At 42.8% G+C, this 17,314-nt stretch overlaps 1 protein-coding gene across 1 annotated transcript in view; it reads right to left on the bottom strand.

Annotated features, from left to right (window-relative positions):
- Positions 1–2,926: 2,926 nt before the first annotated feature.
- Positions 2,927–17,314, bottom strand: part of LOC144479585 (myelin expression factor 2-like) — a 42,446-nt gene continuing 28,058 nt past the window's right edge. The window contains exons 14-18 of the mRNA XM_078198478.1: positions 16,474–16,605; positions 14,277–14,333; positions 7,499–7,878; positions 3,554–3,605; positions 2,927–3,270 (exon numbers count right to left, since the gene is read on the bottom strand). Of these exons, the coding sequence (XP_078054604.1) occupies positions 3,107–3,270; positions 3,554–3,605; positions 7,499–7,878; positions 14,277–14,333; positions 16,474–16,605 (785 nt within the window). The 3' untranslated portion in view covers positions 2,927–3,106. The remainder of the gene's footprint in view (positions 3,271–3,553; positions 3,606–7,498; positions 7,879–14,276; positions 14,334–16,473; positions 16,606–17,314) is intronic.

Below are 17,314 nucleotides of genomic sequence, written 5' to 3' on the forward strand. Positions count from 1 at the left end.
AGCCAGACTCGCTTGTCAAAGAAAACTGAGGGACCGCCGTGTGCTCTGTTTCACGGAGACGTGGCTCACTCCTGCTTCACCGGACTGTGCCCTAAAACCAGAGGACTTCTCAATCCACTGAATGGACCGCACAACGGCCCCAGGCAAGGCTAGGGGAGGTGGGGGTCTGCCTCCTAATCAACAACTCATGGTGCCTAGACATAGCACCACTGGCGAGTTTCTGCTCCCTGGATCTAGAATACCTGACGTCAAAATGCCACCCGTACTACCTTCCGTGGGAGGTCACTTCTTGTCCTGACAGCAGTTTACATGCAGATGTGAAGACTGCATTGGGCAAAATATACACTACTACAATTAACCTCGAGACGAAACATCCTGAGGCCTTGTTCATTGTGGCCAGGGACTTCAATCAGGCCAAGCTCAAGAGCGGCCTACCAAGATACCACCAACAAGTCTCCTATTCCACCAGAGGTCCAAACATTCTGGACCACTGCTACACAAATATCAAACATGCCGACTGCTCGATTGCCCACACTTTGGCAAATCAGACCACAAGGCTGTGCTCCTACTCCCCGCTTACAAGCAAAAACTGAAACAGGAGAATCCATCAAAGAAAGTTATGCAATGTTGGTCTGAGGAATCAGATGATCTCCTAAGGGACTGCTTAAGAGTCCGTATACTGGGTCAGTATTTAAAAACACTGCAACCAGCCTGAACAAGTACGCCACTACAGTAATTGACTTCATTAGTGTGTAGAAGACTGTATGCCAAAGCAGCAAATCTGCATGTTTCCCCAACCAGAAACCATGGACGAACAGGGATATCCACTGCTTGAAATCTAGGTCTAAATCGAGGTGACCCTGACTTATACAAGAAAGCCAAACATGATCTCAGGAAATCCATCAAAGATGCCAAAGGACAGTACCGGACTAAGCTAGAGTCCCAGGGTAGCCACATGGATCCCCACCAACTATGGCAAGGTCTGCATGACATAACAGGCTACAAGATGAAGGCATGTAAAATCGCCAGCTCCAACTCACCCCTCCCTGATGAGCTCAGTGCATTCTATGCCAGTTTTGAGCAAGGTCAGCGAGAGCACAACCACCATCTCGGAAGAACCTGTATCCGAGGTCACCACTGCAGGTGTCAAAGCAGCCTTCTTGAAGGACAATCCACGGAAAGCAACTGGTCCGGCTGGGGTACCTGGACGAGCACTCAAATCCTTCGTGGGTCAGCTGGCAGGGGTATTCGCAGACATCTTGAACCTCTTTTTACAACTGAGGTCCCTATCCATTTCAAGATGATGATCATCCGGTGGCTCTGACATCCATCATTATGAAATGCTTCGAAAGGTTAGTCATGGTACAAATCAATTCTGGCCTCCCAGATTGCCTGGATCCACTACAGTTCACCTACCACCGCAACAGATCCACAGCAGACGCCATCCCCCTGGCCCTGTACTCAATCCTGGAACATCCAGATAACAAAGACACCCATGTCAGGCTCCTATTTATTGACTACAGCTCAGCCTTCAACATTATTCCAACGAAACTCATCTCCAAACTCCGTGGTCTGGGGCTCAGCTTCTCCCGCTCTGCGACTGAATCCTGAACTTCCTAACCTACAGACCACAATCAGTAATGATAGGCAACACCACCTCCTCCACGATCATCCTCAAAGCCAGTGCCCCACAAGGCTGTCTCCTCAGCCCCTTACTATAGTCCTTATACACCTATGACTGTGGGGTCAAATTCACCTCCAGCTCGATTTTCAAGTTTGCCGATGACACAATCGTGGATTGGATCTCAAACAATGACAAGATGGAATACAGGAAAGAGAGAATCTGCTTAACTGGTGCAACGACAATAATCTGCCCCTTAATGTCAACAAAACAAAGGAGTCAACAACTTCAGGAAGCATTGTGGAGGACACGCCCCTGTCTACATCAATGGGGAAGTAGAAGAAATGGTCAAGAGCTTCAAGATTTTAGGCGTCCAGATCACCAATCTATCCTGGTGTCTCTCCCCCCCCCCCCCCCCATGCTGACACTACAGTTAAGAAAGCCCACCAATGCCTTACTTTCTCAGAAGACTAAGGAAATTTGGTACGCCTACCGCGACTCTCACCAACTTTTACAAATAACCATAGAAAGCACTTCTGGTTGTATCTCAGCTTGGTATGGCTCCTGCTCTATCCAAGACTGCAAGAAACTACAAAAGGTCGTGAACAAGCCCAGTCACTCACTCAAACCAGCCTCCCACCCATTGACTGACGACACTTCCCACTGCCTTGGAAAAGCAACCAGCATAATTAAGGACCCCACACACCCCGGACATCTCTTCCACCTTCTTCCGTTGGGAAAAAGATTCAGAAGTCCGAGAATATGTACCAACTGACTGAAGAACAGCTTCTCCCCTGCTGTAAGACTTCTGAATGTACCTACCTCACATTAAGTTGATCTTTCTCTATATCCTAAGTATGACTGTAACACTATATTCTGCACTCTGCTTTTCTCAATGAACGGTATGCTTTGTCTGTAGAGTGCGCAAGAAACAATACTTTTCACTGTATAATACATGTGACAAAAATCAAAGAAAATGAAACATCTAAGCAAAAAAAATTCCATTGCTATCAGTATTAAAAGCAGACAACTATTAAAATATGCAAAACTCAGAGTTCGAACATAGGTGCGGTTCAAAAGAACTTACTCCAATCCTATCATCCAATTATGCCAAAAGTTGCAGATTTTCTGGACATCAGAATATTTGTGTAAATTCCACTGCAGAACTGTTATGCAGTTGATTGTCTACAAAGTTTCAATACTTAGTTCAAAATATAAACTGACTTGACACCGCATTACTATGAGCAGAAGCTCCTATGTTTAGGTTGTAGAATATAATCACAAAACAATAAATAAATTTTCCCAAATCACATTTATTATCGAATCACTAATACAGAAGTGTATTTTTCACACTAAATAAAAACAAAATGCAATGTGCACATTGTCAAACTGTTCATTCAATTTTTTTTTTAATGAATGGAACAAAAACACTAAAAGGACAGTTTCACTGTTTGGTCGTTTTAAAAATTCTACTAAAAATGGATTCTAAACATTTCTGTCAAGTCGGACATCAATTTCCCTGCCGTAAAGTCGGATTCCATTCATCATCCTGCAGGCACGCTCCGCAGAATCTGGACTCTCAAAACGAACCACACCACAGCCCTTAGACTTCCCATTTTCCATCTTAATATCCGCATAATGCACATATCCTGTATTTAAAAAAAAAAAGTCAGCAAACATTGAATTGCCAATAACTAGATTGTATTTTTTTTAAAAATTGTGCTTATAGGATGAGTGTTCAATGGGTTAATTTACAAGGACAGGATTTTCTCAAACCTGATAAAATGAAAGATTGTGTTTACACACCACGTCCCTCAAGACTTCTCAAGGTTTTTCCTCAAACAATTAATTGCAGCAAAAGGCTCAATACAAATAGTTATGGTTTCCTTCCAATAAGGAAGCTCCCTTTTGACTAGAGATGTGTGAACTTACCAAATTCACTGAATTTATCTTTCAGCATTTGCCAGGTGATGTCATAAGGAAGCTGGAGAAAACAAAAGAAAATTTTTATAAACAAACTGTACAGCCTACACAACTAACATCTCTGCATTTATGCAACTTGTGCAATGAACAGAACTTTAGGACAAAGCTGAACATCTACATCAAATCAGGTCTTTGCTATTATTCCAAGTCTTTCATTATAAACATATATTTTATAGTACCTTGAGAAACAAAAAAAACTATGATTCTTGTTTATTTCATAAAACAAATAGTGGGAAGGATGGAGAGGAATAGGGTTGCAGAGACATTATCCTAGCTCTCTTGCACTTCAGTAATGAGACACTTATTATCCCAATATTGAATAAGGCAGTGATTATATTAGGAGCAAGGAAGGGGAAAGAAACATTTATAAAAGTTCAGCAGAATTTCCTTGATCAATGCTTCCTGACCAATGAAAGGAGGGAATTACGCGATCTAGTATTGGTGATTGAAGTAGATCACGTGAAGAACGTCAATTGGGAATATCTAGTATCTTACGGTTTGATTTAGCTATGAAGAAAGAACAATTTAGATTAAAAATCCCCAACTGAAGGGCAGCTAATTTCAGCCAGTTCAGGGATCTGGTCTGGCCCAGGCAAATTTTAAAAGATTGTTTACAGGATGTGGGACTGGCTGGCTAGGTCAAGATTTATTGCCTATCCTTAATTGCACTCGAGAAAGTGGTAGCTGCCTTCTAGAACTGTTGCAGTCCCTGTGATGTAGGCATACCCAGTGCTGTTAGGGAGTTCCAGAATTTTAGAATCAGAATGTCTACAGTGCAGAAGGCAGTCATTCAGCCCATTGAGTCTGCACCAACCACAATCCCACCCAGCCCTTATCCCCATAGCCCCACATATTTACCCTGCTAGTCTTCCTGACACTAAGGGGCAATTCAGCATGGCCAATCCACCTAATCTGCACATCTTTGGACTGTGGCAGGAAAGTCCACACAGTCTGCAAACCATGCTGGGAATCGTACCCAGGTCCTTGGCGCTGTGAGGTGGTGTGTAGCAGTGCTAACCACTGCCGCTCCAGTTTTGACCCAGCAATACCAAAGAAAGGGCGATATGTTTCAAAGTCAGGATGAGGTGTGGCTTGGAGGGGGACTTGCAGGTGGTGTTCCCATGTGTCTGCTGCCCTTTCTAGATGGTAGCTGTAGTTTGGAAGGTGCTGTCTAAGAATAAGAACCCTTTTAGTTCCTGCAATACATCTTGTAGATGGTACACATTGTTGCTACTGTGCAAAGGCCTGCAGTCAGAAAAGCAATGGGATGCCTTTAATGAGATGGTTCGGGTACAAGTAAAGACAAGCTCACTGAAAAATGAAGGAGTTAGAATGAGTTGAAAAGGGGATATTTAAGAAAGTTAGTTTGATATTACATACAGGGCAGAATAAGGCTAGACATAAAAGAGGACAGAAGTGAAAAAGAGGAGACACAGTACTAGAATAGATTAGCTGATAAAAAGAGCATTCTGAAGATCTTCTGCAGGGACATTTAAATAATTGGCAGGGCAGCAGTTGGGCTGATTAGACGGTAGCAGGCATGGCTGAAGTTCAGTAATTTGCATCAGTGTATACAAAGAAAGATGGATTTCAAAGCAATGGCAAACATTAAGGTAGCTAGGATACTGGTCAAGATAAATATAGATAAAAGAGAAGGCGGCACTAGAAACGTTGCCGGAACTTAAAATGGATGTCACCCAGTTTGGATTGGAGTCAATACATTTGAGATTGCTGAGAATTTAGAGTGGAAATTGTAGAGATGCTGGTCATCTTTCAATCCTCCTTTGAGACAGGCTGGTACCCAAGGATGGCAGGGTTGCAAATGGGAAGGATAAACATAGCAATTACAAAAACATTTATTGCAGTAGGCAAACTTTTAGAAACAATAATCAGGGGGAAGTGTAATTTGGATAAGCATGGACCAATAAAAAAAAGGCCAGCAAGAATTTATGGGAAAATAGAAATCATAGAAATCCGACAGTACAGAGAGAGGCCATTGGGCCCATCGAGTCTGCACCAACCACAATCCCATATGGGGGCCCTACCCCCATATCCCTACATATTTTACCCGCTAATCCTTCTAATCTACGCATCCCAGGACACTAAGGGCCAATTTTACCATGGCCAATCAACCTAACCCGCACATCTTTGGACTGTGGGAGGAAACCCACGAGGAGAATGTGCAAACTCCACACAGACAGTGACCCAAGCCGGGAATCGAACCCAAGTCCCTGGAGCTGTGAAGCAGCAGTGCTAACCACTGCTACCGTGCCGCCCCTATAATATAGCGTTTGACTAATTTGACTGCGTTTCTTGCTGAGGTAACAAAGTATACATGGGCAGTGCAAGTGATGTTGCACGCATTGACTTTCAAAGTACAAATTAGGCTACTTAAAATTGAAGTCCACAGGATAAAAAGGGTCAGTAGCAGCATGAATACAAAATTGGCTACAAGACAAAGTTACAACATATGGCTACTTTTCAGATGTGGAGATCCCAATCCTCAAATAGGATTTTTTAAAATATACATTCGTGACTTGGACTTCGAGGTATAGGGCTCACTCAACTTGGCAATCTGCAGTGACAAAACTTGGATATGTAATAAATAGAGAAAAATTACATCCTGAGGACGTTAAGGTTGGTGGAATGAGTGAATTCATGACAAATTAAATTCAATACAAAAAGTGTAATGATCCTACATTTTGGTAGGATGAATGTGGAGATGCAGTACATGCTATATGGTACAGGCGACCTGGGGTGTGTGAGAGCACTAATCTCTGAAGGTGGAAACAAAGATGAAAAGGTGAAGTATATGGGATCCTGAGCTTTACTAATAGAATAAGAGGGTACAAAAACCAAAAGTTTATACACCTTAAAAAGAACACAAGTGTGACCTCAGCTAGAGGCTTGTGCCCAGTCCTGGCCACCACACATCAGGAAGGGCGCAAAGGCTTGAGTGAGCACAGGAGAGATTTACCAGAAAGGTTTCAAGAATGAGGGATTGAAATTGAATGGGTAGATTCCAAAAGCCGGGTTTTCTCAGAGCAAAGAAAGTCAAGGGCAGATTCGATGGAACAGTTCAAAATCAACTGTTTAGATCAGAGGAAATAAAGAAAAATTGTTTCCATTGGCTGAAGAGTTGACAGGAGGAGCAGTTTCAACATGATGAACAAAAGAACCAGGGATAACAGGAGGAAAGAACTTACCCACGCAATGAGCAGCTAAGATTTGGAAAACACTGTCTGACCCGAGTTTTCAAAAAGGAATTTGAAAAATACTTGTAGACAAAAATGCAGCCATGAGTAAAGAACTGGGATGTGGGACAAACTGGCTTGTTCCTTGCAAGAGACAGCAGAGAATCACTGGGCAAAAGTGCCTGCTCTATGCTGTACTGTTCTGCAACTCCACCATCTAGACACATGCTTAGGCTGTTGCCGGCATAGCAAGTTTATTAAACAATCAGGTTTGCCTTTGCAAAGGGTTGTCTACTTATTACAGGGTGCTGTGCTAGCAGGTTGCCAGTACTCAGTATCATACTACCAACAGTCATCACCTCCAGGAAGGGAAGACAAAGATTCCAAAGTATTTCTCTTGTTGCAGTTTACAGAAATTATTCTGACTGGTATTTCTTAAATGACAGATTAAATTTAAAGTAGCATTACTAAAAACGATGCATTTAGCAGATGGATGTACAGTACAATCAAATGAGTCACAATTTAAGCAGTCTGCAGATCAGTCAAGTCATTGACGTCTTCCTGATTGAACTGTTTTTTTCCTCCCTTTCGTTCACACTGTACTAAACTGTTTTTAGTTCAAATGACATTACACGATTTTAACTGTAATGCATTACCAGCATTTGCCATTTTATTTTCTTTAAAATTAAGATATACTCACATTTCGAACAAATATTTGACAGATCCTTCTTGAATTAATATTTCCGGTACCAGTTCCCATTGATCCTCCGTAGTTCCCACTGAAACGATTACGATCCATGTCGGCGGACTTGTCAAAACCGCCTGCCATTCCAGAACCCATGCGATCCATACCGCCACCCATTCTATCAGTATTTTGGCCCATCCAGTCCATTCCAGGTCCAGGTCCCATGCGATCAACATTCGATGTCATCCCCGAGCCCATGTTGGATCCAATTCTGTCCATTCCCAGACCAGTTCTGTCCATAGCGCCACCCATACGATCCATTCCAGGTCCCATGCGATCCATATTATCCATACCAATCCCTCCACCCATTTTATTCATTGCTCCCATTCCAATACCTATGGAGGGAAAAGTACTTTAATCATGCAAAACCTTTTTCAAATTTGGTGCATTTGAATGCAGATTGTTGTGCACACTATTTTAACACAACATTTGGGGTGAGGGGTTGCAGACAGCAATGTTTCTTATCTGATCTCCTTAGCAGGCTCTTTTGGGTGTCGCAATCAGACCTTGGAGCTCATTTCACTAGGCCACACCCACTTAACCTTGGCAAGAAAAGAATCATGTGCATGTCATGGGGCCTCTGATGCCAGCGGTTGCCCACTAGTGAAAATGTGCCACAGGCACCATTACTTCGATGAAGGGGGAGCTTATGACCCAGTTTCAGAACCCCTGCACAACTAGATCCCTTAAATGAAAAAAAAAAGTAGCCAATCCCTTTCTTGCAGCAAAACGCATAATTCAAACAGTATACTCTCCACTTAGTCCTTTTAAAATGTGTAGTCTGTTGGAAACAAAAATCAATTGAAACTCAGCAACCCAAGATCTGGAGGGGTGGAAAATATAGCATGTGGATAATACACCAATGTGGATCTCCCATAGTGTTGCCCATGGAATGTTAGGATTAAATTGTTTCAAATGATATGACTGCAGGGCAATTCCGGCACCTTCTAAATTTGTAAAGCTCCACCCAATGGCAGAAGTATGCATCGGTTCCGGAGTTTGATCAAAACCTTTGATCCGGACCTTCAGAGCACCCTCCGTGCTCTCATCCCACGTACTCCACGCGTTGGAGATCTCTACTGCCTCCCAAAAATACACAAGGCAAACACACCCGGCCGTCCCATCATTTCAGGAAATGGAACCCTGTGCGAGAACCTCTCCGGCTATGTCGAGGGCATCTTGAAACCCATTGTACAAAGAACCCCCAGCTTTTGTCGCGACACTACGGACTTCCTACAGAAACTCAACACACATGGAGCAGTTGAACCAGGAGCACTCCTCGTCACAATGGATGTCTCGGCACTCTACACCAGCATCCCCCCCGATGATGGCATTGCTGCAACGGCCTCAGTACTCAATGCCGTCAACTGCCAGTTTCCAGATGCAATCTTACAACTCATCCGCTTCATCCTGGACCACAATATCTTCACCTTCAACAACCAGTTCTTCATCCAGACACACGGAACAGCCATGGGGACAAAATTCGCACCTCAATATGCCAACATCTTCATGCACAGGTTCGAACAAGACTTCTTCACCGCACAGGACATTCAACCGATGCTATACACTAGATACATTGATGACATTTTCTTCCTTTGGAGTCATGGTGAGCAATCACTGAAACAACTATATGATGACATCAACAAGTTCCATCCCACCATCAGACTCACCATGGACTACTCTCCGGAATCGGTTGCATTCTTGGACACACGCATCTCCATTAAGGACGGTCACCTCAGCACCTCACTGTACCGCAAGCCCACGGATAACCTCATGATGCTCCACTTCTCCAGCTTCCACCCTAAACACGTAAAAGAAGCCATCCCCTACGGACAAGCCCTCCGAATACACAGGATCTGCTCGGATGAGGAGGATCGCAACAGACACCTCCGGACGCTGAAAGATGCCCTCATAAGAACAGGATTTGGCGCTCGACTCATCGATCAACAGTTCTGACGCGCCACAGCGAAAAACCGCACCGACCTCCTCAGAAGACAAACACGGGACACGGTGGACAGAGTACCCTTCGTCGTCCAGTACTTCCCCGGAGCGGAGAAGCTACGGCATCTCCTCCGGAGCCTTCAACATGTCATTGATGAAGACGAACATCTCGCCAAGGCCATCCCCACACCCCCACTTCTTGCCTTCAAACAACCGCACAACCTCAAACAGACCATTGTCCGCAGCAAACTACCCAGCCTTCAGGAGAACAGTGACCATGACACCACACAACCCTGCCACAGCAACCTCTGCAAGACGTGCCGGATCATCGACACAGATGCCATCATCTCACGTGAGAACACCATCTACCAGGTACACGGTACATACTCTTGCAACTCGGCCAACGTTGTCTACCTGATACGCTGCAGGAAAGGATGTCCCGAGGCATGGTACATTGGGGAAACCATGCAGACGCTACGACAACGGATGAATGAACACCGCTCGACAATCACCAGGCAAGACTGTTCTCTTCCTGTGGGGGAGCACTTCAGCAGTCACGGACATTCAGCCTTGGATCTTCAGGTAAGCATTCTCCAAGGCAGCCTTCACAACACACGACAACGCAGTCGCTGAGCAGAAACTGATAGCCAAATTCCGCACACATGAGGATGGCCTAAACCGGGATGTTGGATTTATGTCACATTATCAGTAACCCCCACAGCTTTCCCCCTGATCTTATATAATATCACTAGCTGTTCTGTCTGGAGACAATACACATCTCTTTAACCTGTGTTTAATGTTCCCTCCACCCACATTATCTGTACCTTTTAAGACCTGGCTGGCTGTAGAGATTTGCATTCTAATTAGTATTCTGTAACTTGATTTCTGTTGGAGAACAGATAACTACTCCATCTGACGAAGGGGCATCGCTCCGAAAGCTTATGGTATTTGCTACCAAATAAACCTGTTGGACTTTAACCTGGTGTTGTGAGACTTCTTACTGTGCTTACCCCAGTCCAACGCCGGCATCTCCACATCAGAAGTATGCATCAGCAGGCACCACAACAGTGATAGCCAAATAATGTGTGCATCTTCTCATTTTCCCTTCTGATCCCCATCAGGGTTTACTTATCTGGGTATTCATATTACTCCTGGTTTTTGGCAGTTTAAGGCAAATGTTGCTCCATCATTGGTCTCTTATGAAGTGGGACTGCTTTCTGAATGTGTTGCCTAAGCTACTTTATCCTCTGCAAATGCTACCTGTCCTGTTGTCAGTTAAGATCCTTAAAGAAATTTATGGTTTGCTCAGTTCTTTTGTTTGAAACAAGCAGCAGTTTAAAATTAGCCAAGCTGCAGTTGCCTGGTTTCTAAAGGAGAGATGCACGTGCCAAATATCAAGATGTATCATTAGCTTCCCAGCTTAGATTTATATGTGAATGGGTTAAGGGAGATCCTTCCTCGAAATGGCTTGATGTTGAAGTTGATCAGTCCTTGTACTCCTGCAGACACTTATTTCTTAGGGATCCCAAGGTGGTGTTAGAAAAGAGATAATCCTATTGTTATTAACACTGAAGGCTGGGAAGATAGTCCGTGAGTCAGAATCATAAACCCGACAGGGCAGAAAAAGGAGGCAATTCAGCACATCGAGTCTGCACTGACAACAATCCAATCTAAGCCCCATCACTGTAACCCCACATATTTGCCCCGCTAATCCCTCTTACCTACACATCCCGGGACACTAAAGGGCAATTTAGCATAGTCAATGCATCTAACCTGCACATCTTTGGACTGTGGGAGGAAACCGGAGCACCCAAAGGAAACCCACAGACACGGGGAGAATGTACAAATTCCACACAGACAGCGACCCAAGCTGGGAATTGAACCCATACCTCGAGCTGTGCAGCAGCAGTGCTAACCACTGCCACCCAGTTGGAGGAGAGATTTCATTTAACTTATACTCTTTCTCCATTTCAGGGTAATCTGGATTTCTTGCCAGGTCTTAAGGATGACAGTTTCGATATTTGGAGCGATAGAAGTCTCTGTAGACTAGCTAATGTGTTTGACAGCGCTACCCGGTTATCTTTTGAACAGCTATGTCAACAACTTGATATTCCAAAACACACTTAAAAAAGATAGTGGCAACTTACGGACTTCATCTTTACCAAGACAACTCTTCTCTTTGATGCTAAGATTTTCCTGGTGGAAAAAACTCTTGTGGAGCCCAGGCAATTAGTTAGTAAATTTTACAACACTATGCCCTGGATCTTGTGAAAATACATTGGGCAGGCTGAGGTCTTGGGAGAGACATGCAGTAAATATTGACATGGAGGCATGGGTTGCTATCAGGGAATGTGCTAATAAAATAAAAGGAACTTAGCTTAAGATATTGCGCTGTCTGCATATTATTCCAAGCTTGCAGCACAGCATACCCACCTTACTCTTGTTTCAGAGTTGATGCAGAAGCTACAGACTGTATAGCCTTCCTTTGCATTGTAGGGATTCTATGGCATTGCCTGCATTGTTTTTGGTCAAGGTTAAACATGGAACATAGAACAGTACAGCACAGAACAGGCCCTTTGGCCCACGATCTTGTGCCGAGCTTTATCTGAAACCAAGATCAAGCTATCCCACTCCCTATCATCCTGGTCTGCTCCATGTGCCTATCCAATAACCGCTTAAATGTTCCTAAAATGTCTGACTCCATATCACTGCAGGCAGTCCATTCCACACCCCAACCACTCTCTGCGTAAAGAACCTACCTCTGATATCCTTCCTATATCTCCCACCACGAACCCTATAGTTATGCCCCCTTGTAATAGCTCCATCCACCCGAGGAAATAGTCTTTGAACGTTCACTCTATCTATCCCCTTCATCATTTTATAAACCTCTATTAAGTCTCCCCTCAGCCTCCTCCGCTCCAGAGAGAACAGCCCGAGCTCCCTCAACCTTTCCTCATAAGACCTACCCTCCAAACCAGGCAGCATCCTGGTAAATCTCCTCTGCACTCTTTCCAGCGCTTCCACATCCTTCTTATAGTGAGGTGACCAGAACTGCACACAATATTCCAAATGTGGTCTCACCAAGGTCCTGTACAGTTGCAGCATAACCCCACAGCTCTTAAACTCCAACCCCCTGTTAATAAAAGCTAACACACTATAGGCCTTCTTCACAGCTCTATCCACTTGAGTGGCAACCTTTAGAGATCTGTGGATATGGACCCCAAGATCTTTCTGTTCCTCCACAGTCTTCAGAACCCTACCTTTGACCCTGTAATCCACATTTAAATTAGTCCTACCAAAATGAATCACCTCACATTTATCAGGGTTAAACTCCATTTGCCATTTTTCAGCCCAGCTTTGCATCCTATCTATGTCTCTTTGCAGCCTACAACAGCCCTCCACCTCATCCACTACTCCACCAATCTTGGTGTCATCAGCAAATTTACTGATCCACCCTTCAGCCCCCTCCTCTAAGTCATTAATAAAAATCACAAAGAGCAGAGGACCAAGCACTGATCCCTGCGGCACTCCGCTAGCAACCTGCCTCCAATCCGAAAATTTTCCATCCACCACCACCCTCTGTCTTCGATCAGATAGCTAGTTACCTATCCAATCGGCCAACTTTCCCTCTATCCCACACCTCCTCACTTTCATCATAAGCCGACCATGGGGGACCTTATCAAACGTCTTACTAAAATCTATGTATATGACATCAACTGCCCTACCTTCATCAACACACTTAGTTACCTCCTCAAAAAGGTTAGTTTAATGTTCTTAAAGAGCTCAAGAGGATCTTTGATACAACCTTAGAATTTGACCCCTTGCATCTGATAATGGGTCTCCCAGGCAAAATGATTAGTGAAGCAAATGGGAAAAGGCTGTACAATATCCTAACATTTGCAGCACGGAAGAAAAGCGATAAGTCCCTCTCAATTTAGAAATCGCATAAAATCATTCTAGAATGTATACCAATGTTATTCTTGACTTTACTTTGAGCCAAATCGGGTAGATTTCATAAGGTGTGGGACCCTTATCTTAAAGTTCTGGGCTCCACATTGTCTAATGTACTCCTACAAGGTTTGCCATTAAGTTCTGTAGCTCTGTTGCCATTATCTTGAGAGCTTGGTTGTGCATCGCTGAGCTAATTGTCACTGCATCCCGTTACCCTGATATTCCCTGATCCTTTGATATATCTTTTCATTACTTGTATGACGGGAGGTTCCCCCCGCCCCCCCGTCTCTTCGTACATGTACTTGTTTGAAAATAAGAGTTTGTTGCATTATTTGTAAATAAAATGAAAATCTTCAGTAAAAATATATTTTAATTGCTAGTTGGAGCTGGAAGGATAGTGGCAATGTTTAATTATGTGAATATTACTACAATTGTATCTATATAGATGCAGAACCACCAGTGCCCTGGAAATGACCTTATAAACATTTTGTATAAAAGTTTCTTGCCTGTACACTTTAATCATTATGATCTGTAAGAAACTGTACACTACACTTTGATTCAAGGCGCAAACTGTTTGTGGATTTACTCAATTTTGTAAGCGTTCACTCTCCATTCCCTTGGTGATGAGCTAAGTGCAGCTTTATAACTAAGATGCATTACTTATTGCCATTTTACTTTTCAATCTGTACCCCAGAATATTTGTTATTTGCAACACATTTATTTGCTGCACTTACGTAACACCTTGTTAAAAGTGACAAACTATTCAACAGAATTGTATTTGGATCTTAAAATGTTGTTTTTCTAACAAGCTCAAAATAAATAAGCGTTTAAATGTATTTACCCATGCCTGATCCCATGCCTGGTGTACCAGCAGCCATGCCACCACTCATCCCACCAGCTAAAACAGGAGATTTAAAAATATGCAAATTAAACATTAGAAGAGAAAATTGTAATGTCATCATGAATGCTATGATGTTAGGAACTAGTTTATAATTCTTCTATCTGCAAAATTTACAAGTTGACGATGCCCCTCACTGAACTCTCTTTCGAGAATTGCTTAATGCATTTAATCCTTTATGGCCCATTAACTTTATACAGTTGAACCACAAGTACCAGGGAATTCTATGGTCCAATTCCTAGTCTGCACAGTTATGAGGTCTCAGGGAGGCTAACTCTTCTAAATTAGGAAGAAGAAAGTCACCAAGGTTCTTAAATCCTGATTATTACAGGTGTATGGATTACTGGTGACAGTTATGGTCAGGCTTAATAATGTTCGCTGTGACTAAATGGGAAGGGAGAGGTTAAATTTGTCAAAGGTAAAATGATTCAACTCAAACTTATTTTGGAATCTAATCAAGAGACTCAAATTAAACAAGATACTTAACTGTAAAATGCAATTTGTCAAAATGACTACACCTGTGAACTAAAACTAAAGTAACTCACTATGCCTTTTGGCTTTGACAAAGGGTCATCTGGACTCAAAACGTCAGCTCTTTTCTCTCCTTACAGATACTGCCAGAACTGCTGAGATTTTCCAGCATTTTCTCTTTTGGTTAAAGTAAATCACAATCTTGTCTAAAACAAGTCACATGTTAAAAGTCACCTACACAATCAGATTTTCACCAAAGCAGGTTTTGCATGTCACTCTTGTTGTGAAGTTAGTTTGTAAAATTTTTTAAATTGTAGAACTGTGTTTAAAAGATTTTTTTTCTGTACTTAGATGCAGGTGCAAATGCAAGTACACAGAGCATAGAGTGAAACATCCTATCGAGAGGCTAGGCAGTAGCGTTGCCAAGACAACAGGCTGTTTTTGAATTTTAACCAATTTAAAACGGGCACTTGAATAACAGCAGCCTATAAGATTTGAATTTGATGCTTTGGTAACCTGTAAGCCCACCTGGTGTGGATAGGGGCGGGGAAGGCCGAGGACCTCCTCGTGAACCTGCTCCTGGGCCTGGCAAAATTCGCCATATAGGTCCAGGCAGCGGGCAGCCGAGGGGGTCATCCGACCCAACTGCCTCTCTACCATGGCTATATTCGTGGCTGGATGTCCCTGGATGCCTTCCATGCCCGCTGGGCACCGTAGGGACTGAGGTGCACGATCGACCCCTTTAATCACATTTTAACTTGATGTTTTAAGTTTCCTTTCTACTTTATCCTTTGTTTCAGGCGATTCCCCTCCTTTTGGGAACTGCCCCTTTTAGTTTGTCCCTTAGTTAATTTGATTTAGTTTCTTGGTTGGCCAAAAAGAGCGATAACCTGTAAACCAATCCTATTGTGGGGATGTTGCTATCTCATCATTTGTATAACAGCCAGCTCCTAGCTCCAGAGAGCCAGCCTGCAACTTCCTTTTCCACAGCTAGTAGCTTTTAGCTCAAAGCCTTATCGGAATAGAAAAGGTACCAAAAAGAAGCCAGAGGTTCGAGACAGAAGATTCCGGAAAATAAAACATGGTAGTATTTTGAGAATGACTAAAAAATGTATTTTTGAGTTAATAAGTGGGAATTGTATTTATTTAAACAGCATTCCATTAGAATAATGTTTTATTCGGTTTGTTAATAGTTTAATTAACCTGTTCACTGTTAGCTAGATAAATAAAGTGTTACTTGTTGATTTGAGTCTCAGGTAGTTACTTTGATTTAACCACTAAAAGTTGCTGAAGTGCAGATTGTGCTATTTCTCACACTGAGATTATGAGGCAAGGTACACCTTTTTGAGTGGTTAAGTGTTATTCTCAAAGGGGATCAACCACCCCTTCGTAACACTCATTTAAACCACCTAATCTTAGTCCCACACTGAAGTCAGTAAAATGCCACAAGCAAGAGCTTCATTTATCTCGCAATATAAAGTACCAAAAATGGAGGGGTGAAGGCACAGGGCTTAGTTTGACGAGGAAACAAAGATCTATAAAAGACAACAAATATAGTCACAATTTTGACCTGGATTTTCCGAAACAGCAAGCCCACCTGTTAGAAATCTAAAATGAAACCAATGTTAACATCTTCTTTTGCAAAATATATGGTTCATATGTAGCTTACCCATTCCTCCACCAAAGGAATCCCCATATCCACGAGACATTCCCATATCATTTCTCCCAAAGTCGCGGTCAAAGCCACTGCCACCCATTCCTCCACCGCTGCCTGGACCATACATTCCTCCTTGGTACATGTCTGCAAGCCATAAATAAGTATGCTAATGAAGTACACAATTGCATAATTTTAGTGTCTCTACCTACAAGTGTTTGCTGATAAACAAGATATCTATAAACAGTACAAATGTTAAATATGCTCAGTAAGTTCGTCCAAACCCAACCAAATATACCAGTGCCATAATCAGTAACTTTGTATACATTCAGGTGTTATCTTTTACACCCCTGGGTCATCTACATCAGTTTTACATATTCATAGGTCATCATCGCTACAAAACCATTTTTAAATGTCAGCAATTTAATCATAAGTGCCTCTTTTATACGGATTATGGCACTGGTATATTTGGTTGGGTTTGGACAAACTTACTGAGCATATTTAACATTTGTACAGGTTTAGCCATAATGTTCATTGTGGTATGAATTTTATATACATATCCAAATATCACATAATACCCTTTAAACATGTCAAAGCCCTTGGGTAGATTGCAACAGATTCAACTCTCTCAGTATCCATTTTATATCAGACTACTACTTTGGAGCTTCCCAAATGGCCTAAGCTGGTTCACTAAGTACCTGAGCCATACAAGTCAGGAATGGTGCAGGTCTGAGAAGCATTATGTAATCTTAGCCGAGGTGCTAGCAGTTACACAAATGAGAGAATTAGGAGCAGAACATCTTCAGCCAGGGTTCCTACTTCTGATCACTATCCAGTTACCAATGCAGTCTGAAAA

This window comes from Mustelus asterias, chromosome 26, assembly GCF_964213995.1.
Source record: "Mustelus asterias chromosome 26, sMusAst1.hap1.1, whole genome shotgun sequence".
In the NCBI taxonomy this organism is placed as follows: domain Eukaryota; kingdom Metazoa; phylum Chordata; class Chondrichthyes; order Carcharhiniformes; family Triakidae; genus Mustelus; species Mustelus asterias.